At 33.4% G+C, this 19,392-nt stretch overlaps 2 protein-coding genes and 2 pseudogenes across 4 annotated transcripts; all 4 read left to right on the forward strand.

Annotated features, from left to right (window-relative positions):
* The first annotated feature begins 3 nt into the window (after window positions 1-3).
* On the forward strand, window positions 4-5,086 carry LOC114762337 (receptor-like serine/threonine-protein kinase SD1-8; annotated as a pseudogene).
* Window positions 5,087-6,034: 948 nt separating this feature from the next.
* On the forward strand, window positions 6,035-7,434 carry LOC114762345 (G-type lectin S-receptor-like serine/threonine-protein kinase At4g27290; annotated as a pseudogene).
* Window positions 7,435-9,824: 2,390 nt separating this feature from the next.
* Window positions 9,825-14,324, forward strand: LOC114762339 (G-type lectin S-receptor-like serine/threonine-protein kinase At4g27290). 3 transcript variants are annotated; one of them, XM_028951804.1, is made up of 8 exons: window positions 9,825-10,035; window positions 10,702-12,119; window positions 12,199-12,321; window positions 12,692-12,879; window positions 12,977-13,187; window positions 13,278-13,512; window positions 13,596-13,683; window positions 13,824-14,324. In XM_028951804.1, the coding sequence occupies exons 2-8, from the start codon at window positions 10,775-10,777 to the stop codon at window positions 14,124-14,126; spliced, it is 2,493 nt and encodes an 830-aa protein (XP_028807637.1). In that variant the 5' UTR covers window positions 9,825-10,035; window positions 10,702-10,774; the 3' UTR covers window positions 14,127-14,324. The 3 variants fall into 3 exon arrangements, with proteins under 3 accessions (XP_028807637.1, XP_028807635.1, XP_028807636.1); XM_028951802.1 differs by having other exon boundaries at window positions 9,829-10,035; window positions 13,596-13,746; XM_028951803.1 differs by having other exon boundaries at window positions 9,830-10,035; window positions 12,695-12,879; window positions 13,596-13,746.
* A 2,482-nt stretch (window positions 14,325-16,806) lies between these two features.
* LOC114762347 (G-type lectin S-receptor-like serine/threonine-protein kinase At4g27290) lies at window positions 16,807-19,365 on the forward strand. Its single transcript, XM_028951812.1, has 5 exons — window positions 16,807-18,112; window positions 18,232-18,351; window positions 18,591-18,721; window positions 18,825-19,035; window positions 19,124-19,365. Exons 1-5 carry the CDS (start codon window positions 16,807-16,809, stop codon window positions 19,363-19,365), a joined length of 2,010 nt encoding a protein of 669 aa, XP_028807645.1.
* The last annotated feature ends 27 nt before the right edge of the window (window positions 19,366-19,392 follow it).

A 19,392-nucleotide genomic window follows, 5' to 3' on the forward strand; every position in this document is an offset into this window, starting at 1 on the left:
GGGCAAGGTGGTTTTGGTGTTGTATACAGAGAAAGTATGCAGTGAAACTTGTTAGGGAGAGTAAAAGATTACAATTACTCATCTGATTTATGAACTTACGAGCGGACAATCACTTTTATGATGTAAAAATTGTAGGGTCTACTCGCCAATGGACAAGAAATTGCGGTGAAACGACTTTCACAAAGTTCTTACCAAGGGCTGCAAGAATTTAAGAATGAAGTCAAATTGTGTGCCAAACTTCAACACCGTAATCTTGTTAAGGTTCTTGGTTGTTGCATTCAAGGAGAGGAGAAAATGCTCATATATGAATACATGCCCAACAAGAGCCTGGATTCATTTATTTTTGGTTTGTATGGCTAAAAAAACTATCAATTTGCAGACTTGCATCCTTTCTTTTATTTCTTTCCTGGACAATGATAAGTATCATTAAATTGAAATTTTTTAGGTTCTAAAAGAAAACTTTGTGATTGGTCCAAGCGCTTTCACATTATTCATGGAATGCTCGGGGGACTTATGTATCTTCATCAAGATTCTAGATTAAAAATCGTCCATAGAGACCTTAGGCAAGTAATATATTATTGGATACTAAATTGAATCCAAAAATCTCAGATTTTGGTTTGGCAAGAATATTTGGAGGAGATCAAATTGAAGATAACACAAGGCGCATAGTTGGTACATAGTGAGTAGACTTTCTGTGTTTTGATTTTGTATATATAGCATTACTGAATATGATATTAACTATTTTATAACTTGAAATAGTGGTTATATGGCTCCTGAATATGCAATTCATGGACTCTTCTCCGTCAAATCTGATGTGTTCAGTTTTGGGGTGTTACTGTTAGAAATAGTGAGTGGCATGAAGAACAGGGGGCCCTTCTTGTCAAGCCAAAAGTTAATCTTATTGGACATGTTAGTAACCAGGAGCCTAACTTTTCTCTTGTCATCATTGAATTTGGCAACTGATTCAATATTTTGAATTGTTGTAGGCATGGAGGTTGTGGAAGGAGGGAATCCCACTAAAATTTGTTGATGAACATCTGGGGAAGTCTTGTGTTGAATCAGAAGTAGTGCGATGCATCCACATCAGTCTTCTTTGTTTGCAATGCCACGTTGATGATAGGCCAGATATGACATCTGTGGTTATAATGTTGAGTAGTGAGAGCATCTTGTCTGAGCCTAAAGAACCTGGTTTTCTTTTAGAACATATACCAATTAGGAAAGAATCTCCTAATAACCATACAACTCCTTCAAATAATGAAGTATCCATTACCTTGTTAGAGGCTAGGTAAATGACTTGTTATTTTGGATCACTAATGAGAGTACTCTTAAGGATAAGACTGTCTGTTTGCAATAGTGCAAGTAAATGTTGATTCTAAACACCTCCCTTCTTTGGGCATTGTGCTTCAGTTTAAATAAAATTGCACCATACAATAAGAGAATGCATTAGGCATGAAAATTACACGAACTTGTTCTGAATTAAGCTTCAGGAAAAGTTGGTATCGATTTCCAATAAACAATAGTTAGCTCGCAAATTCTAACTCGTAGCATCCCCGAAATGAACACTTTTCTTTTTCTTTCAATCTTTTTAATGTTTTGAATTATCTGGGTTGGAATTGAATAACAAATAAGATCTGCAGGAGAGATGATTAAGCTCATGTCTTGAAAATTTTTTATCAGTTTATTTGTTTATAATAAAACTAATTTCCCTTAAATTAGGACAAGAAGAAAATATACTTTGAAGAGAGATGAAGATTTTGTCTAATATCTTGTTTTTAAAGAAAAGAGAGGAGGAAAAGGTCGAAATCTGGCTTCTCTTGATCGTATTATAAAAACTTTGGTCAATCTTTCAGTTTGTAATTGGCAAACAAAGATACAGTAAACTTGAACTTTGTGTTTTGATTCCAAACACGTCATCCCAATCTTATATGCATTAAAAAGTCTAGGAGCGTGTTCGATTTTCATTGGGCAGACCAATTCATCAAGGCAATCGTGGAAAATTATAAAATATCTTAGTTACTTTATTAACCCTGACATATTTTTCATATTTTCATTTTTGTCCTTCGTTCACTTGCCATCTAATAGTTTTTTAATATATATTAACAAATTATCATAAATAATGTGATTTTTTTGTTGTAAATTTAACAAAAATGTTGAATTTTCTAAAATAAAATAAATATTAATCACAATATAACTATTTATTTTTTTTCTACGAAAAGAGAGGGATAAACAATATAAGAACTAGTTAAAAATTTAATTTGATCATAAATATAAGAATCTAGTTCAATTTGTCTATAATATTTTTTTTTTTAAAGTAGTCTCTATTGTTATTATACATGTTAAAACGTTTTTATTTTAATATATATATATGATTGACAAAGATATTTTAAGAAAGATAATACTAATATATTATAAATAATCAAATTAACTAATTTTTTTAATATTTATGAATTAGTTATCTAATTTTTATATTAAGAAATATTTTTACCCCTCCCATGCTCTTTCTTGCTCCGCATTATTTTCTTGTCGCCAGATTGTTTTGTCAACCCGATTATATATATTTTTTTAAAAAACGTAGGTGGGAAATGGTAGTTGTCTTCTCGTATATGTTTGGTGAACAATTGACTTCACTAATGGAGGATTTGAATTGCAGTCTCTTAATCAGGTCAAAAAATAAAAATAAAAAAAGAATTGTGGTCTCTTAACGTAGCCGGTAGTAATGAGGTGATGACTAAAGTTGATATTTGATAGCGATTGTTATTTTCTATTTATAATATATAGTTCATTTTAAAAACTGACCATCAAGAACATGAGATTATTCAAATTAAAACATAAAAGCAGGTGATAATATAAAAAATATTTTTTAAATAAGATCATTAGTTTACTTAAGAAGGAACATAATTACCGCTGGCAAAAAAAATAAGAAATATAATTAATATTGCTAATAATAACAAATATTTTCTCAGAAAATCACTATAAAATCTCATTGAATAAATGTAACATTGTTATGAAAATGAAAAAGTTATAGAGCAAAAAGATAATAACAAAATAAGAATTCTTGTTTTACTATTCTCGTTCTACTCTCTAATTTTTTATTTTCATTACATGTTATTAGCATGAATTTATTCTGAAGATTTCAAGTCTAAACTCGTTATAAATTAATATATCCTTATAGTATATAATAATGCTCTCTGACTTTTTCATTTTCATAACAAACATCAAATTTATTTTCTTTTAGGTCAGAACTTATTATTGCCTGTTTGTTTACCTGTGAATTTTTTTTTTTATAATTATGTTCTTTTGTCATAATAATTTCCCCTTTTCTTTTGCCGTTACATGGTCCCAAAAAAATATGCCGGTAACGAAATCTTATTACAACTTCAAAAAATAAGAGCCTATCAAAATTTTTATGCTATGTTCCGCTTCGCTGTTTAATACAAGTAACTTATAACACATTCTCGAAGATTAAGCAATACATTAAATTAACAAAAAATTTCAATTTTACCTTTATTAAAGTATCTTTCTATATTTTGCCATTGAAACCTTGAAACCCTTGCAACTTCAACAATAAGAGAGTGTTTTATTGATGATAATTCATGATCATTTGACCCCGTCAAAATTTGTATACTGTGTGTCTATATATATAATATATATATATATATATTAATAGATTGTCAATTAGTTTTTTTTAAAGAAATAATAACTATATCATTTTTTATTTTAGTATAATACTACCTCCGGTTTTTATTATAAAAGCTAGTTGACTAATTTAAGTAAATTAAGAAAGTTTGTTAAGTTAGTTATTTGCAATAAATAGGCACTGCCTTTCTAAAATATCATTGCTAATCATGTGTATCAGTTAGAACTACCATTTGATAAAACTTCTAATGTGCAACTACTATAAGGATTACATTGAAAAAAATGGATAAATATAAAAGATAAAGTAAATTAGGGTCTTACTTAGGACCAAATTAAAAGTCAAACTAGCTCTTATATTAAGAATTAGAAAAAGAATTTTAATACAAAAAACGATAATTTCATTGACGTAAAGAGAAGCAGAGAACAACTTGATTGTAGAAATCAATTATGTTGAATCCATTAGTAAAAAACAATAAAAATTTAGAATGAAAGGCCTGATCCTTCCTTTCCCTGACCCTGCTACAAGGATTTAATTGATATCAGTACACATGCAAGGATTGAATCTCGAATTCTGAATATGGTGTCACCATCTTCTTCATATATACTTTTGGAAAAGTCACGTCTTATTCTTGTTTTGAAATGTAAGCCCTCTGCTGTGAAGGGAAGAATGCTGTCAAGTCAACCTGCTTGCTTTCGGCGGGCTGCCCTTTCAACTTGTGCCAGATCAGGATCACGGGTATATATATTTTCTTGTTGTAGGCCCAATTTATTAAGTCAATGGCTATCCTTCCTTATTTGCTTCTTCTTCCAAATCTGCTTTTGTTCTTCTCCAGATTTTCATTTGCAACTGATACCCCTCCCAGTTCGAGTCTCTTCCTGACAGCCAAACCTTGGTTTCTGAAAATGAAATCTTTGAATGGGTTTCTTCAGCCCTGGTAGTTCCACCGACGCTATGTTAGAGTCTGGTACCACAAAATCCCAGGTAGAACTATTTTTTGGGTTGCCAATCGCAGTAGACCCATCAAAAACAACTTTGGCATGTTGAGAATAAACACAAAGGGACGTCTTGTGCTTCTTGGCCAAAAACGAGACAGTTGTTTGGTCAGGAAATTCCACCACAAAGGCCTGGAGTCCAATTGTGCAGCTTTTAGGCTCTGGAAATTTGGTTCTAAAAGATGGGAAAGATCAAAGGCCCCACAACTACTTGTGGCAAAGCTTCGACTATCCTTATGATACAATTTTGCTAGGAATGAAGACGGGATGGGACCTGAGAACTGGTCTTAATCGACGTCATACAGCATGGAAGAATTGGGATGACCGTTCCTTTGGAGACCTTACAGAAGAACTTGTACTACACAATTATCTTGATTTAGTGATCTGGCAGGGCCCAAGAGAGTATACAAGGAGCGGCCCCTGGAATGGTGTCTGGTTCAGTGGCAATCTTATTTGACGAGTAATCCATTTCATGAAGGAAAGTTTTTCCGGAATAAAGATGAGGCGTACTCAGTTTATAATGTGAAAAATGAGTCACTGATTACAAGATTCGTCTTGAACTAGACATTATACTCAGTACTGGACATGATATGGATTGAAGAAGATCAAAGGTGGCTTACTTTCAGCTATGTACCAATTGATAACTGCGATAGATTTGGTCGTTGTGGCCCAAATGGCAACTGTGTTGAAGGTGAGACACCAATATGCCAGTGCTTGACAGGATTCTTGCCAAAATCACTCAAAAATTGGAATGCAATGGACTGGTCTCAAGGATGCATCCGCAATAAATCATGGAGTTGCAAGGACAAAAACAGGGATTATTTTGTCAAATTTAGTGGGCTCAAATTCCCAGATACTACATATTCTTGGGTTAATGCAAGCATGACACTTGAGGAATGCAAAGCCAAATGCTGGGAAAATTGTTCTTGTATTGCTTATGCTAATTTAGATGTCAGGCATGGAGGAAGTGGTTGTGCTATGTGGTTCGGTGATTTAATTGATACAAGGCAAATTCCCTTTGATGACTAAGATTTATATATTCGCCTTGCTTCTCCAGAAACAGGTGTGGCCTTTTAGCGATCACTTTTCAATAATCTCTTGGCTCCTTTAGCGATCTCAACATTTTGTCTATTAACTCCTATTTCGTTTTGTTGTGAAGCTGAACAGGATGAAGCTAATGGAAATAAAACAATGGTGATTACTATACTAGTGACCACTGTATTGGCTACTGTGATGCTTTTCACTTTGTTTTATATTTACAAGCGCAGAAGAAACTCTATAGGTAAGCATTCCCAATGCTACGAATAGTTTTTTTTTTTTTCAATTTATGTGTTACATTTAATTTACAAAGTGAACAAAGAAAACCTTGCTAGCAGCAAACAACGAAGAAGGATCTGACGGAAATATGGAGCTAAAAACCTTGATAGCAACAAGCAATGAAGAAGGTCATGAAGGAAATATGGAGCAACGTATCTATGATCTTGCTATAATAGTTAATGCTACCAATAACTTCTCATAGAAAACAAGCTTGGCCAAGGTGGTTTTGGTCCTGTATACAAGGTACATATGTTGTTAGCTTGTTACTCTTGCTGATTTATGATGTTACATATTGAGAATCATTTATATGATGTAAAAATGGTAGGGTCTACTCGCGGATGGACAAGAAATTGCGGTAAAATGGTTTTGACAAAGGTCTTACCAAGGGCTGCAAGAATTTAAGAATGAAGTCAAATTGTGTGCCAAACTTCAGCACCGTAATCTTGTTAAGGTTCTTGGTTGTTGCATTCAAGAAGAAGAGAAAATACTCATATATGAACACATGCCCAACAAGAGCTTAGATTCATTTATTTTTTGTTTGTATGGCTAACGAGCTATCAATTTGAAAACTTACATCCTTTTCTTTTATTTCTTTCTTGGACAATAATAAGTGTTATTTAATTGAAAATTTATAGGTTCTGAAAGAAAATTTCTTGATTGGTCCAAGCGCTTTCACATTATTCATGGAATTGCTCGGGAACTTATGTATCTTCATCAAGATTCTAGATTAAAAATTGTCCATAGAGACCTCAAAGCAAACAATATATTATTAGATAGTGAATTAAATCCAAAAATATCATATTTTGGTTTGGCAAGAATATTTGGAGGAGATCAAATTGAAGATAAGACAAGACAAATAGTTAGTACATAGTAAGTGTGCTTTATGATATTTTTATTTTGAATATATCTACCTTATTGAATATGATATTAACTTCTTTATGTTATATAATAGTGGTCACATAGCCTCTGAATATTAATTCGTGGGCAATTCTCCGTCAAATCCGATATGTTCAGTTTTGACGTATTATTGTTAGAAACAGTGAGTGGCATGAAAAACAGGGAGCCCGTTTTGCCAAGCCAAAGCATTAATCTTATCGGACATGTTAGTACCAAGGAGCCTAACTTCTCTATTTTCTTTATTGAAATTGGTAACTAATTCACTGTTTTGAATTGCTGTAGGCATGGAGGTTGTGGAAGGAGGGAATCCCACTAGACTTTGCCGATGAATGTTTAGGGAAGTCTTGCGTTAAATTAGAAGTATTGTGATGCATCCACGTCGGTCTTCTTTGTTTGCAATACCATGCTGATGATAGGCCAAACATGACATCTGTGGTTATAATGTTGAGTAGTGAGGATGTCTTGCCGGAGCCCAAAGAACCTGGTTTTCTCTTAGAACACATTCCAATTAGAGAAGAATCTCCTAACAATCATACAGCTCTTTCAAATAATGAAGTATCTATCACTTTGTTAGAAGCCGGGTGAAGTCAATTTTGCTTACTGATTTCAGGCCACTAATGGGCATAGTTTTAAAAGATAAGATTGTCTATTTGCAATAATGCCAAATGATGTTGATTCTAAACTGCTCTCTTATTTTGGGGATTATGCTTGGGTTTAAATAAAAACAATTTCTTTTTCAATTGTGTTTCACCCAATCAAAAAAAATTGCAACAGACATATTTAACCCAACATATTTTTAATATTTTCATTTTTGTCCTTCACGGCATAGTTCACTTGTATTCTCAGTTGTTCTCTAGCTGCGTCGATGACGTCTACTCAAATGCAATAATCTAATACCTTTCTAATATATATATATATATATAATAATAAATAATACTATGTGATTTTTAAGTAAGTTTAATGAAAATGTTGAATTTTCTAAAATAAAATAAGGATTAATCACAATATAACAATTTTATTTTTTCCTATGAAAAGAGAGGGAATAAACGTATAAAATGATAAAGGATATAATATTTTCATTTTGGGGTGAGGACGAGATCGCACCATTCAAGTCCTTTCTTATGGGTATGGAGAAATTTACAATCAATAAGATTTTCCTGATCATGAAAAGGAAGAATGTGAAAAATTTTTCATTGTCTAAACTAAATATGATAGTATTAAAATCCCTCCCATTTATTTCTCGTCCCTACCCTACTCTGCATTATTTTCTTGTCGCTTAATTATTTTGTCAACCATTTGGCCAAAAAAAAAATTATTTTGTCAACCATACTAAAAGGAAAAAAAAGGCGAAGGCGGAAAATGGTCGTTGACTAGTTTGTCTTCTCGTGTATGTTGGGTGAACGGAGGATTTGAATTGCAATCTCCCAACGTAGTTAATGGCACGATGACCAAGTTTATATATTTGATAGCAACTTTTTTTTTTAATATTTTTTTCCATCTTTAATATAGGACATAATTAGATAGTTAATATTTGTCTTTAATATGAGACTTATTTTATATAATTATCAATTTTTTTAAATTAAATCTATTGATATTCCCTTATAGAGAAGAACAAAAATTAAAAAGATATTTAGGTATTTTAGAAAAAACATATCATATTAGCTAATTTAATTAACATTTTTAATATACTCAAATTAATTAATTAGATCTTATATTAAATACCGAAATAATCTAATATATATATATAACTCATTTTTAAAAACTGACCATGAACAACACATGCGTGGACTGAAGACTATTCAAATTAAACCATAAGGCACATGAAAATATAAAAGTATTATTTTTTTTAATAAGACCATTTACTTAGGAAGAGTTCGGAAAACCACAAAAACACTTAAAAAAATGCTTTTAAGCAAGTGAAGATAAAATTCCTCTTACATATTTAAATTCTTTTTAAAAGCATTATAAAATCCTAATAAATAAATATAATATGGAATTACTATTGTCTTCTATATTAGAATTTATTATTATGTGTTTGTTTGCCTATGAATTTTTTTTATCATTACATTCTTTTCTCGTAATAATTTCCCTCTTTTTTTTTGTTGTTGCTACATAGTCCCAAAATCTTTATTGAATTTGCCATTGAAACTTGAAAGTTTGAAACCCTTACAACTTCAACAATAAAAGAGTATTTTATTGATGATTAATTCATGATCATTTGAGCCTGTCAAAACTTTTATACTATGTATATGGATATTAATAAATTGATATAAGTTTTTCCTTAATAAATATTCAATTAGTTTTTTTATTTTGATATAAAATTTTAATATCAACATTAAAAACACACATTTGATTACAATCAACTCCAATCTAAGTATATAATAAATTTCAAATAGTATTTTGACATGTGAATGATCAGTTCAATTTTAAAAATGCTAATTAAAGAAACTTTTAACCTAATTACTTTTTGGCGTACAAAAGAAGAGAGAAGAACATGAAGGCAAAACCAAAACTAACCCAACCTCTCCAAAAATCTAATTTATTCTTTTGTACAAAAATTTTAAGTAGAGTTTTGGTTCAATCCAAGCCGAAAGTGGCTTATTACCTCACTAGAGTGGCTTATGAAGCCAATGCGAAGTTGGCCATTGTTTGGGAGCCTCCGGCATTTTGTTTAGAGATCAATTTCAGCTCGACTTAAGTTGTTTTCTTCAGGAGGTCCTGTTCAGTGATTTGATATTGTATCGTTTGTTTTATTTTCATGCATAATGCTTGCTTCTGTATTAAAAAAAATAATTTATTTGTGTGCACTAAATAAAGCTTAGTGACTTGCTGCTAGTCATACGTGTGGTTTGGAACCTTTTGACGAAAAGTAAGATTTTATATTTTCATTCAAGTTTAACTTTTGAAGTGTGAATTTGCCTCTTTCGTGTCATGGATCGATCAGATTTGTTCCATTATTGGGAGATAAATCATAAACGGGTTTCATTCTTCGTTTCTTCCTGGTATGCTTGCTATTAACAACGACGTTCATTTTCCCTTTTCCTCTGCAACTAATGGCTGATTCTATTACGGCACGACCCAGTCTCATCCACTCCTTCCTCTTGAAGGGAACTCAATTGGGTTCCGAAGATGGAAGCTCGGAACTTGGTTTCTTCACTCGCTGATTTCAACGAGCTGAAGCAGCGAAATCTGGTACATAAGTCTTTCTTAGGTTTCTTCAGTTTATACCATTTCAGTATCCATTTGATGTTTGAGTCTCATTCTGATTCCAGACTAAGCTTTCAAGTTTAAACCCCTTTCATTCCAATTCCACTTGATATTAGCCTACCTGCGATTTTTGGTTCAATTTTTGGCCGACAAAAACTTGATCAGATGGAACAGAGCAACGATTTTTTTTTCCTTTTAAATAGGTGCTATCTTATCTATATGAAGGTAGGAAGCAGCCTGATTTTTGGAAAAGTAGTTGTTGGAATTGACTTACAAAAATAAAAATAGGCATTTCGCAAATTTTGACTTGTGGCATTTACGAAACGAAACCTTTTGTGTTTCTTGCGACCTTTTATTATTCAACCGAACAACAATTTGATGGTAGAAGTCAATTATGGTGAATATCGTCCCAAAAGGGGGGGAAAAAAAGGAAAGAAAGATCTGAACCTTCCGTTCCCTGACCCTACTACATGGATCTGAGGGATCTCAGTACACATGCAAGGATCTGATAGTTTGTTGACCGAAAGGCATTACATTGAATTTGAAGTTTGAGTCTGGAGTTTTTTTTATATGATGCCGCAATCTTATTCATACATCTGGAAAAGTCATTATCTTATTCTTGCGTTGAAAATTAATTTCTCTTGTGTGAAGGAAAGAGAACAATTTTTCTGACTTCAAAAGCGCCAAGTCAACCTGTATACTTCTGGCGGGCTGCCCCTTGAACATGTGCCTCATCAGGATCAGGGGTATACTTATTTATTCTAGTGTAGACCAATTCATTACATCCATGGCTATCCTTCCTTATTGGCTTGTTCTTCCCAATCTGCTTTTGTTCTTCTCCAGATTTTCTTTTGCAACTGATACCCTCACCCAGTTCGAGTCTCTTCCTGACGGCCAGACCTTGGTTTCTGAAAATGAAATCTTCGAATTGGGTTTCTTCAGCCCTGGAAGTTCCACCGACCGCTATGTTGGAATCTGGTACCACGAGATCCCAGGTACAACTGTTGTCTGGGTTGCCAACCGTGGCAGACCCATCAAAAACAACTCTGGCATGTTGAGCATAAACACAGAGGGACGTCTTGTGCTGCTCGGCCAGAATGAGACAGTTGTTTGGTCAGCAAATTCCACCACAAAGGCCTGGAGTCCAATTTTGCAGCTTTTAGGCTCTGGAAACTTGGTTCTAAGAGATGGGAAAGATCAAAAGCCCCAAACCTACTTGTGGCAAAGCTTCGACTATCCTTCTGATACAATCTTGCCAGGAATGAAGTTTGGATGGGACCTGAGAACTGGTCTTAATCGACGTTTTACAGCATGGAAGAATTGGGATGACCCTTCTTTTGGAGACTTTACAGCAGAGCTTGTACTACACAACTATCCTGATTTAGTAAACCGGCAGGGCCCAACAGAGTATATGAGGAGTGGCCCCTGGAATGGTGTCCGGTTCAGTGGCATCTCCTATGCGACAAGCAATCCGCTTTATGAAGCAACGTTTGTCTGGAACAAAGATGAGGTTTATTCAATGCATACTCTCAAAAATAAGTCATTGATCACAAGATTTGTCTACAACCAAACATTATACTCACTACTGGACGTAATATGGAGTGAAGATGATCAGAGGTGGATTACATTTAGTTTTGCGCCAATTGATAATTGCGACAGATATAATCGTTGCGGCCCAAATGGAAACTGCGTCCTGGGTGAGACACCAATATGCCAGTGCTTGACAGGATTCTTGCCAAAATCACCCAAAAATTGGAATGCAATGGACTGGTCTCAAGGATGCATCCGCAATGAATCATGGAGTTGCAAGGAAAAAAACAGGGATTATTTTGTCAAATTTAGTGGGCTCAAATTCCCAGATACTACATATTCTTGGGTTAATGCAAGTATGACGCTTGAGGAATGCAAAGCCAAATGCTGGGAAAATTGTTCTTGTAATGCTTATGCTAATTTAGATATCAGGGGAGGAGGTAGCGGTTGTGCTATGTGGTTCGGTGATTTAATTGATATAAGGCAGATTCCCTTTGATGACCAAAATTTGTATATTCGCCTTGCTTCTCCAGAAACAGGTATAATTTTTTAATCATCTTTCGATTTCTTTAGCAACCTCAACTTTTTGTCTATTAACTCTTTCGTTTTCTTGCGAAGCTGAACAGGATGAGGCTAATGGAAATAAGACAAAGGTGATTGCTGTAACAGTGCCCACTATATTGGCTGTGGTGATGCTTTTCACTTTGTTATACATTTACAAGCGCAGAAGAAACTCTAAAGGTAAACATTCCCAAAAGCCTAGACTCCCCCCCACCCCCCCCCCCAAAAAAAAAGGCAAAAAACCCAAACCCAATGTTCTAACAATAGCTGGGGTTGTCTGGTTTATAATCTGACATGATTGAGTTTGATGCCATTATGTTTCCCAAAGAACAGAACGATTTCCTTTACTTATTCTTTTTAAGATTTCTATCATTTAGCGTATCAAATTGAACTATGAAAACCGTGTTAACATTAAACAACGAAAAATTCTCTTATGGAAACATGGAGCCACCTTCAATTGACATTGCCGAAATAGTTAATGCTACTATTTTTTTTTTTTTTTGGGGGGTATTTATGTATTCCATTTAATTTACAACAGAAACATTATTAGCAGCAACCAAGGAAGAAGGCTCTGACAGAAACATGGAGCTAAAAAACTTGCTAGCAGTAGACAAAGAAGAAGGCCGTGAAGGAAATATGGAGCAACGTATCTATGACCTTGCATTAATAGCTAATGCTACCAATAACTTCTCATCGGACAACAAGCTTGGCCAAGGTGGTTTTGGTCCTGTATACAGGGTAAGGATGCTATTAACTTGTTACTAAAGATTGCAATGGCTCTTGTGATATTTGATGTTATGTATTGACAGTCAGTTTTACGATATAAAAATGGTAGGGTATACTTGCGGACGGACAAGAAATTGCAGTGAAACGGCTTTCACGAAGTTCTTGCCAAGGGCTGTGTGAGTTTAAGAACGAAGTTAAATTGTGTGCCAAACTCCAGCACCGTAATCTTGTCAAGGTTCTTGGTTGTTGCATTCAAGGAGAGGAGATAATGCTCATATATGAATACATGCCCAACAAGAGCTTAGATTCATTTATTTTTGGTTTGTATCGCTGTCAATTAGCAGGCTTTCATTCTTTTCTTTTATTTCTCCTCGGATAATGATAAGTACCAATACATTAAAAACTTGTAGGTTCTGAAACTAAGCTTCTTGATTGGTCCAAGCGCTTTCACATTGTCCGTGGAATTGCTCGAGGCCTTATGTATCTTCATCAAGATTCTAGACTAAGAATCATCCATAGAGACCTTAAAGCAAGTAATATATTATTAGATAGTGAATTAAATCCAAAAATCTCAGATTTCGGTCTAGCAAGAATATTTGGAGGGGATCAAATTGAAGATAACACCAAACAAATTGTTGGTACATAGTGAGTATGCTTTCTTATATTTTTGATTTTGTATATATGCACATTACTAAATATGATATTAACTACTTTATAACTTGTAACAGTGGTTATATGGCTCCTGAATATGCAATTCATGGACTCTTCTCAATCAAATCTGATGTATTCAGCTTCGGGGTGTTATTGTTAGAAATAGTGAGTGGCATGAAAAACAGGGGGCCCTTCTTACCAAGTCAAAGCGTTAATCTTATTGGACATGTTAGTAACAAGGAGCCTAACTTTTCTTTGATCATTACTGAAATTGGTAACTGATTTAATGCTTTGAATTGTTGTAGGCATGGAGGTTGTGGAATGAGGGAATCCCACTAAAATTCGCTGATGGACGTTTGGGGAAGTCTTGTGTTGAATCAGAAGTCGTGCGATGCATCCACATCGGTCTTCTTTGTTTGCAGTACCATGCTGATGATAGGCCAGACATGCCATCTGTAGTTATAATGTTGAGTAGTGAGGGTGTCTTGCCTAAGCCTAAAGAACCTGGTTTCCTTTTAGAAAACATTGCAGTTAAGGGAGAATCTTCTAACAATCATACCACTCCGTCAAGTAATGAAACATCTATCACCTTGTTAGAAGCCAGGTAGACTCAATTTTTACTTCTTGATTTTGGAGCACTAATGAGTATACTCTTAAGGATAGGACTAGCTATTTGCCTAAATGCAAGAGGATGTTCATTCTAAGCGACTCTCTTGATTCGATATTGTGCTTGTAGTTTAAATAAAAGCAATTTTCTCTTTCATTGTGTTTTCCCCTTGTTAAGAAACAAATTGGCCCTGACAAATCAAAGGATAATATGTTAGGCCTGAAAATTGCACGAACTTGTACTGCATTTGTGAACCAGGACTGTCATTAACATCAGCCGTGGGAAAAGTTGGTATTGACTTTCCAATATTAAAAAGTTGATTTTGGCATCCCTAAAATGGACCTTTTTTTTTCTTTCTCTTTCGATCTTTTATTGTCTGAATTATCTAGTTTGGAACTGAATAACAAACAAACTTGTGACAGAAATGATTTAACTCATGTCTTATGATTATGTCTTGAACAATTTTTTCAGTTTTATTCATTTATAATAAAGCTAATTGCCTTACATTAGGACAGGCAGAAAATATACTTCGGTGACGGATTAAAATTTGTCTAATATCTTCTCTTATTGCCCAAACCCAGACATGAAAAAGGCTTCTTTTTTTTTTTTAATTTAAAAAAAAAAGAATTGAGAAAGGTGGAAAATGTTAGTTGTCTTCCGGGGTACGTTAGGTGAGATGTTGCCTTCACTAACGTGGGATTTGTAAGTGCAGTCTCCCAGCGTGTAGGTAACGATATGATGACTAACGTTGATATTTGATAGCGATTTTTTTATTTTGCCAACAGTAGCGATTATATATATATATATATATACTCTTTTGGTCTTTAATATAAGACCTATTTAACTAATTTAATTAGATTAAGAAAGTTAGGTAATTTAATTAATTATAAGAAATGTGACACGTTTTTTTAAAAATATCATAATTATCTTTCTTAATACTCTTCTTTCTGTTCTATTTGATTATGGTTGAAGGAGTATCCATAGAGGTAATTTAGAGAAAATTGATAAATATGATACTTCTCCGGTCCTTAATATAGGACCCAATTGGTGAGTTGGTTCTGATCCTAAATATAAGACCCATTTCTCATATTTATCAATTTTCTCTAAATTACCCTTATAGATACTCCCTCAATCATAATCAAGTGTAGAAGAGGGAGGGGGTATTAAGAAAGATGATTATGGTGTTTTAGAAAAAACATGTCACATTTTTTATAATTAACTAACTTACCTAACTTCCTTAATCTAATCAAATTAGTTAAATGGATCTTATATTAAGGACCGGAGGAGTAAATAGATATTATATTTAGGATCAAAACCAACTCAACAATTAGGTCCTATATTAATGACCAGAGGAGTATATATATGCTCATTTTAAAAGCTGTCCACGAAGAAATGCATGGAGTGTTATCTTAAAAAAAAAAAACAGAGAGAATACGTGGAGACTATTCAACTTAAAAGATAAGGCTAAGGCGGGTAATAATAAAATAAGGATTATTTTTTAATTATACCATTAGTTTACTTAATAAGGGAATATAATAAAATATCTGGGTAAGAAAATCTTATTGAATTTGCCATTGAAAGTGAGACCCATACAACTTCAACAAGAAGAGAGTATTTTAATGAATTCATGATCATTTGAGCCTGTTAAAATTTTTATATTATATATATAAATAAATTGTCAATGTATCTGAGAGTAATAAAACTACAAAAGTATCAAAGCTCAGTATTGAAATAATTAAAGATAAGTCTTCAAAATATTATAAGCATAGACACGGCAAAAATTAATTCAAAAAAAAAAAAAAGTCCAACCAACAACTTAGGTCGTTATTTAACATATTCCAAAATTAAAAGTCCTTACTATAGCGTAATTAACATTCCTACAAGATATTTGATTCTCATTTGTCCAAACACGTCGTTTTTGTTAACTGCATTTATTTCTTTCTTATATCATTTTTATCTTACTTTTTATTTATTTTCAATTTGTGAGATTCGCTATTTCATAAGATTAATTAAATCAATGAATGGCTTATGTAAGTTTGAAATTTTGCTTATTTAATTTCATATAAAGAAAAGTCTCTCGTAGTTAAATTAAAAATTAAGCTGTCAACAATACCGAAGAATAATGAACAACGTAAGATAGTTGGAATGCTATTTTCCTTATCATCTTGGCCACATGTTTTAGTCAACCTTTGCGTAGGTTTCTTTTTTGCTCCTAAATACACTTCGTCCTTGCCTCATTGATAAAACACTTCTAATATATTCCATTGAAAGTAAGAAAAATCTTAAATCTGCTTAATTTTATCTTAAAATTTAATAATATTCCAACTTAATCTCTTTTTAATATATTTTTTTATATTTTAATGACCTCTTTTCATAAATAATCAATAAAAGGTATAATTGTGCATTCATGTGAAAATTTTAATACTATAATTTATAAATTGTAAATACAAAAAAGAATACCCTCTCTATAAAAGACCATATTCCATATTTTTTGAAGTAGTCATCACTCTTCCTTGCGACATTCAACGGTCCAAGTCAATCAACGTGCTTTGTTCAACCTTTCTTGCGCTTACTTCCTCAACATAGATGATTTCTATACGTATGTGTACATATATATAAATATATATATATATATATATATATATATATATAGGTAACTTGGCCACGCTTTGAACAAATCAATGGCCATCCTTCTTTGTGCGCATGTTTATAGTTATACCATTGTGGTTCTATTGTTGTCTTCGTTATTAGCCACTGCTGTTGATATTATTACACAATCTCAGCCACTGGTTGACGGTGGAACAACCACCTTGGTGTCTGAAAATGGAAAGTTCGAGCTAGGTTTTTTCAGCCCAGGTAGTTCCACAAACCGATACATCGGAATCTGGTTCAAGAACATCCCAACTAGAAGGATTGTCTGGGTTGCCAACCGTGAAAAACCAGTCAAAGGTAATTCAGGGAAGCTGAGCATTAACACAGAAGGAAACCTTGTGCTTCTAAGCCAGAACGAGACTGTTGTTTGGTTAGCAAATTCAACCAAAAAAGCTTCAAGTCCAATCGTACAACTTCTAGACTCTGGAAATTTGGTTCTGAAGGATGAACAAGACCAGATCAGTCCACAAAACTACTTGTGGCAGAGTTTTGATTATCCTTCTGATACTCTTTTGCCAGGAATCAAGTTTGGATGGGACCTTAGAACTGGTCTTAATCGACATTTAACGGCATGGAAAAGTTGGGATGATCCTTCTCCAGGAGACTTCAGAAGTGAACTCATGCTTCACAATTTACCAGAAATAGTCTTATGGGAAGGCTCCACAGAATATCACAGAAGTGGCCCATGGAATGGTCTTGATTTTAGTGGCACTCCTACAACGATGGAAGAATTAGTTCATAATAACTTAACATTGGTTTCCAATGAAGACGAGGTTTATTTCATATACACTCCCGACAATGAGTCAGAGGTTTCTATAAGAGTTTTAAACCAAACAAAGCACGCTTTGCAGAGGCTTGTGTGGATTGAAGATGGAAAAACATGGAAATCTTTTGGTGATCTACCAAGAGATAATTGTGAACTATATAATCTTTGTGGTGCATATGGAAATTGCATCATCGTTGATACAGCTATATGCCAGTGCTTGAAGGGATTCAAGCCAAAATCACCCAAAAACTGGGAAATGTTTGATTGGACAGGAGGGTGTGTTCACAGTGAACTATGGAGCTGTAAGGTGAAAGGTAAAGACAGTTTCCTTAAATTTAGTGGCCTGAAATTACCAGATATTACAAAATCTTGGGTCAATACAAGTATGACACTTGAGGAGTGCAAAGCCAAATGTTGGGAAAATTGTTCTTGTACTGCTTATGCTAATTCAGATATCAGAAGAGGAGGTAGTGGTTGTGTCATGTGGTTTGGTAATCTTACTGATATGAAACAAATGTCAAATGATGTTGATCAAGATTTGTATATTCGAATTGCTTCTGCAGAACTAGGTATTTATATCCTTTCATTGATTATCTATTCTTCTCTGCTTTTTTTTTTTTTTTTTGGGGTGTTTAGTTATCTCAATTTGCTGTACATTCACTATATATTTGTTCATTTCTATGTGAAGCTAACCATGAAGGTAATAATGAATACAAGATAAAGATAATTGTGATCTCAGTTACCGTTTCTGGAGTTCTTGTGATGCTTCTCACATTCTATATTTATAGGAGCAAAAGAAAACCTAAAGGTAAGCAACATTTTCTTAAGATCAATTGCCTTTTCTTTTTGTTTTCTTTCTTTCTTTCTTTCTTTCTTTTTTTGATAACACTTTTTGTTTTCTTTCTCTCTTTAAAGAATGTAAAAGGTCAAGTTTGGAATTCAACCAGATTAGGCAAAGTGAAATCATGTTTTGAAAAAGAAAAATATGTTATATTTGTGCCGTTTAATTTTCTGGAGCGATAAATTGAGTAACTGTGTTGGCAATAGCAAATAACGATGAAAGCTCAGAAGAAGATTTGGAGCTTCCTCTCTTTGACTTTACAATAATAGCTAATGCTACGCATAACTTCTCCATTGACAATATGCTTGGACAAGGTGGTTTTGGACCAGTATACAAGGTAAACTTGTAATAAACCAACAAAGAAGAGCAAACGTGTATTTGTAATTTTTTGATTTATTATGTCATAGATAACATTATTTGTTTAAAATACACATGATTAGGGTATATTAAATGATGGACAAGAGATTGCTATCAAGAGACTATCACAGAACTCTCACCAAGGAATGGAAGAATTCAAGAATGAAGTTATATTATGTGCCAAACTTCAACATCGTAATCTAGTTAAAGTTCTTGGATGTTGCATCCAAGGAGAGGAGAAAATGCTGATATACGAGTACATGCCTAATAAGAGTTTGGATTTGTTTATTTTTGGTTTGTACTCTACGTATATTTTTGTATTTATAATTTTATGCCAACTTGGATAAAAATTAATTTCTTTTGTCATTTGCAATTTTTATAGGCTCTTCTACCCAAACTACACCTCTAAATTGGTCACAACGATTTTACATTATATGTGGGATTGCTCGAGGTCTTTTGTATCTTCATCAGGATTCAAGATTAAGAATTATTCACAGAGATCTTAAAGCAAGTAATATATTACTCGACAATGAATTGAATCCAAAGATCTCCGATTTTGGTTTGGCAAAGATTTTTGGAAGAGATCAAATTGAAGAGAATACAAAGCGAATTGTCGGTACATAGTGAGTATCTCTTAATCATATTGTGCTT

The sequence above is a fragment of the Neltuma alba genome, unplaced genomic scaffold (genome assembly GCF_004799145.2).
Source record: "Neltuma alba isolate B1F8T4 unplaced genomic scaffold, ASM479914v2 tig00011212_pilon, whole genome shotgun sequence".
Taxonomy (NCBI): domain Eukaryota; kingdom Viridiplantae; phylum Streptophyta; class Magnoliopsida; order Fabales; family Fabaceae; genus Neltuma; species Neltuma alba.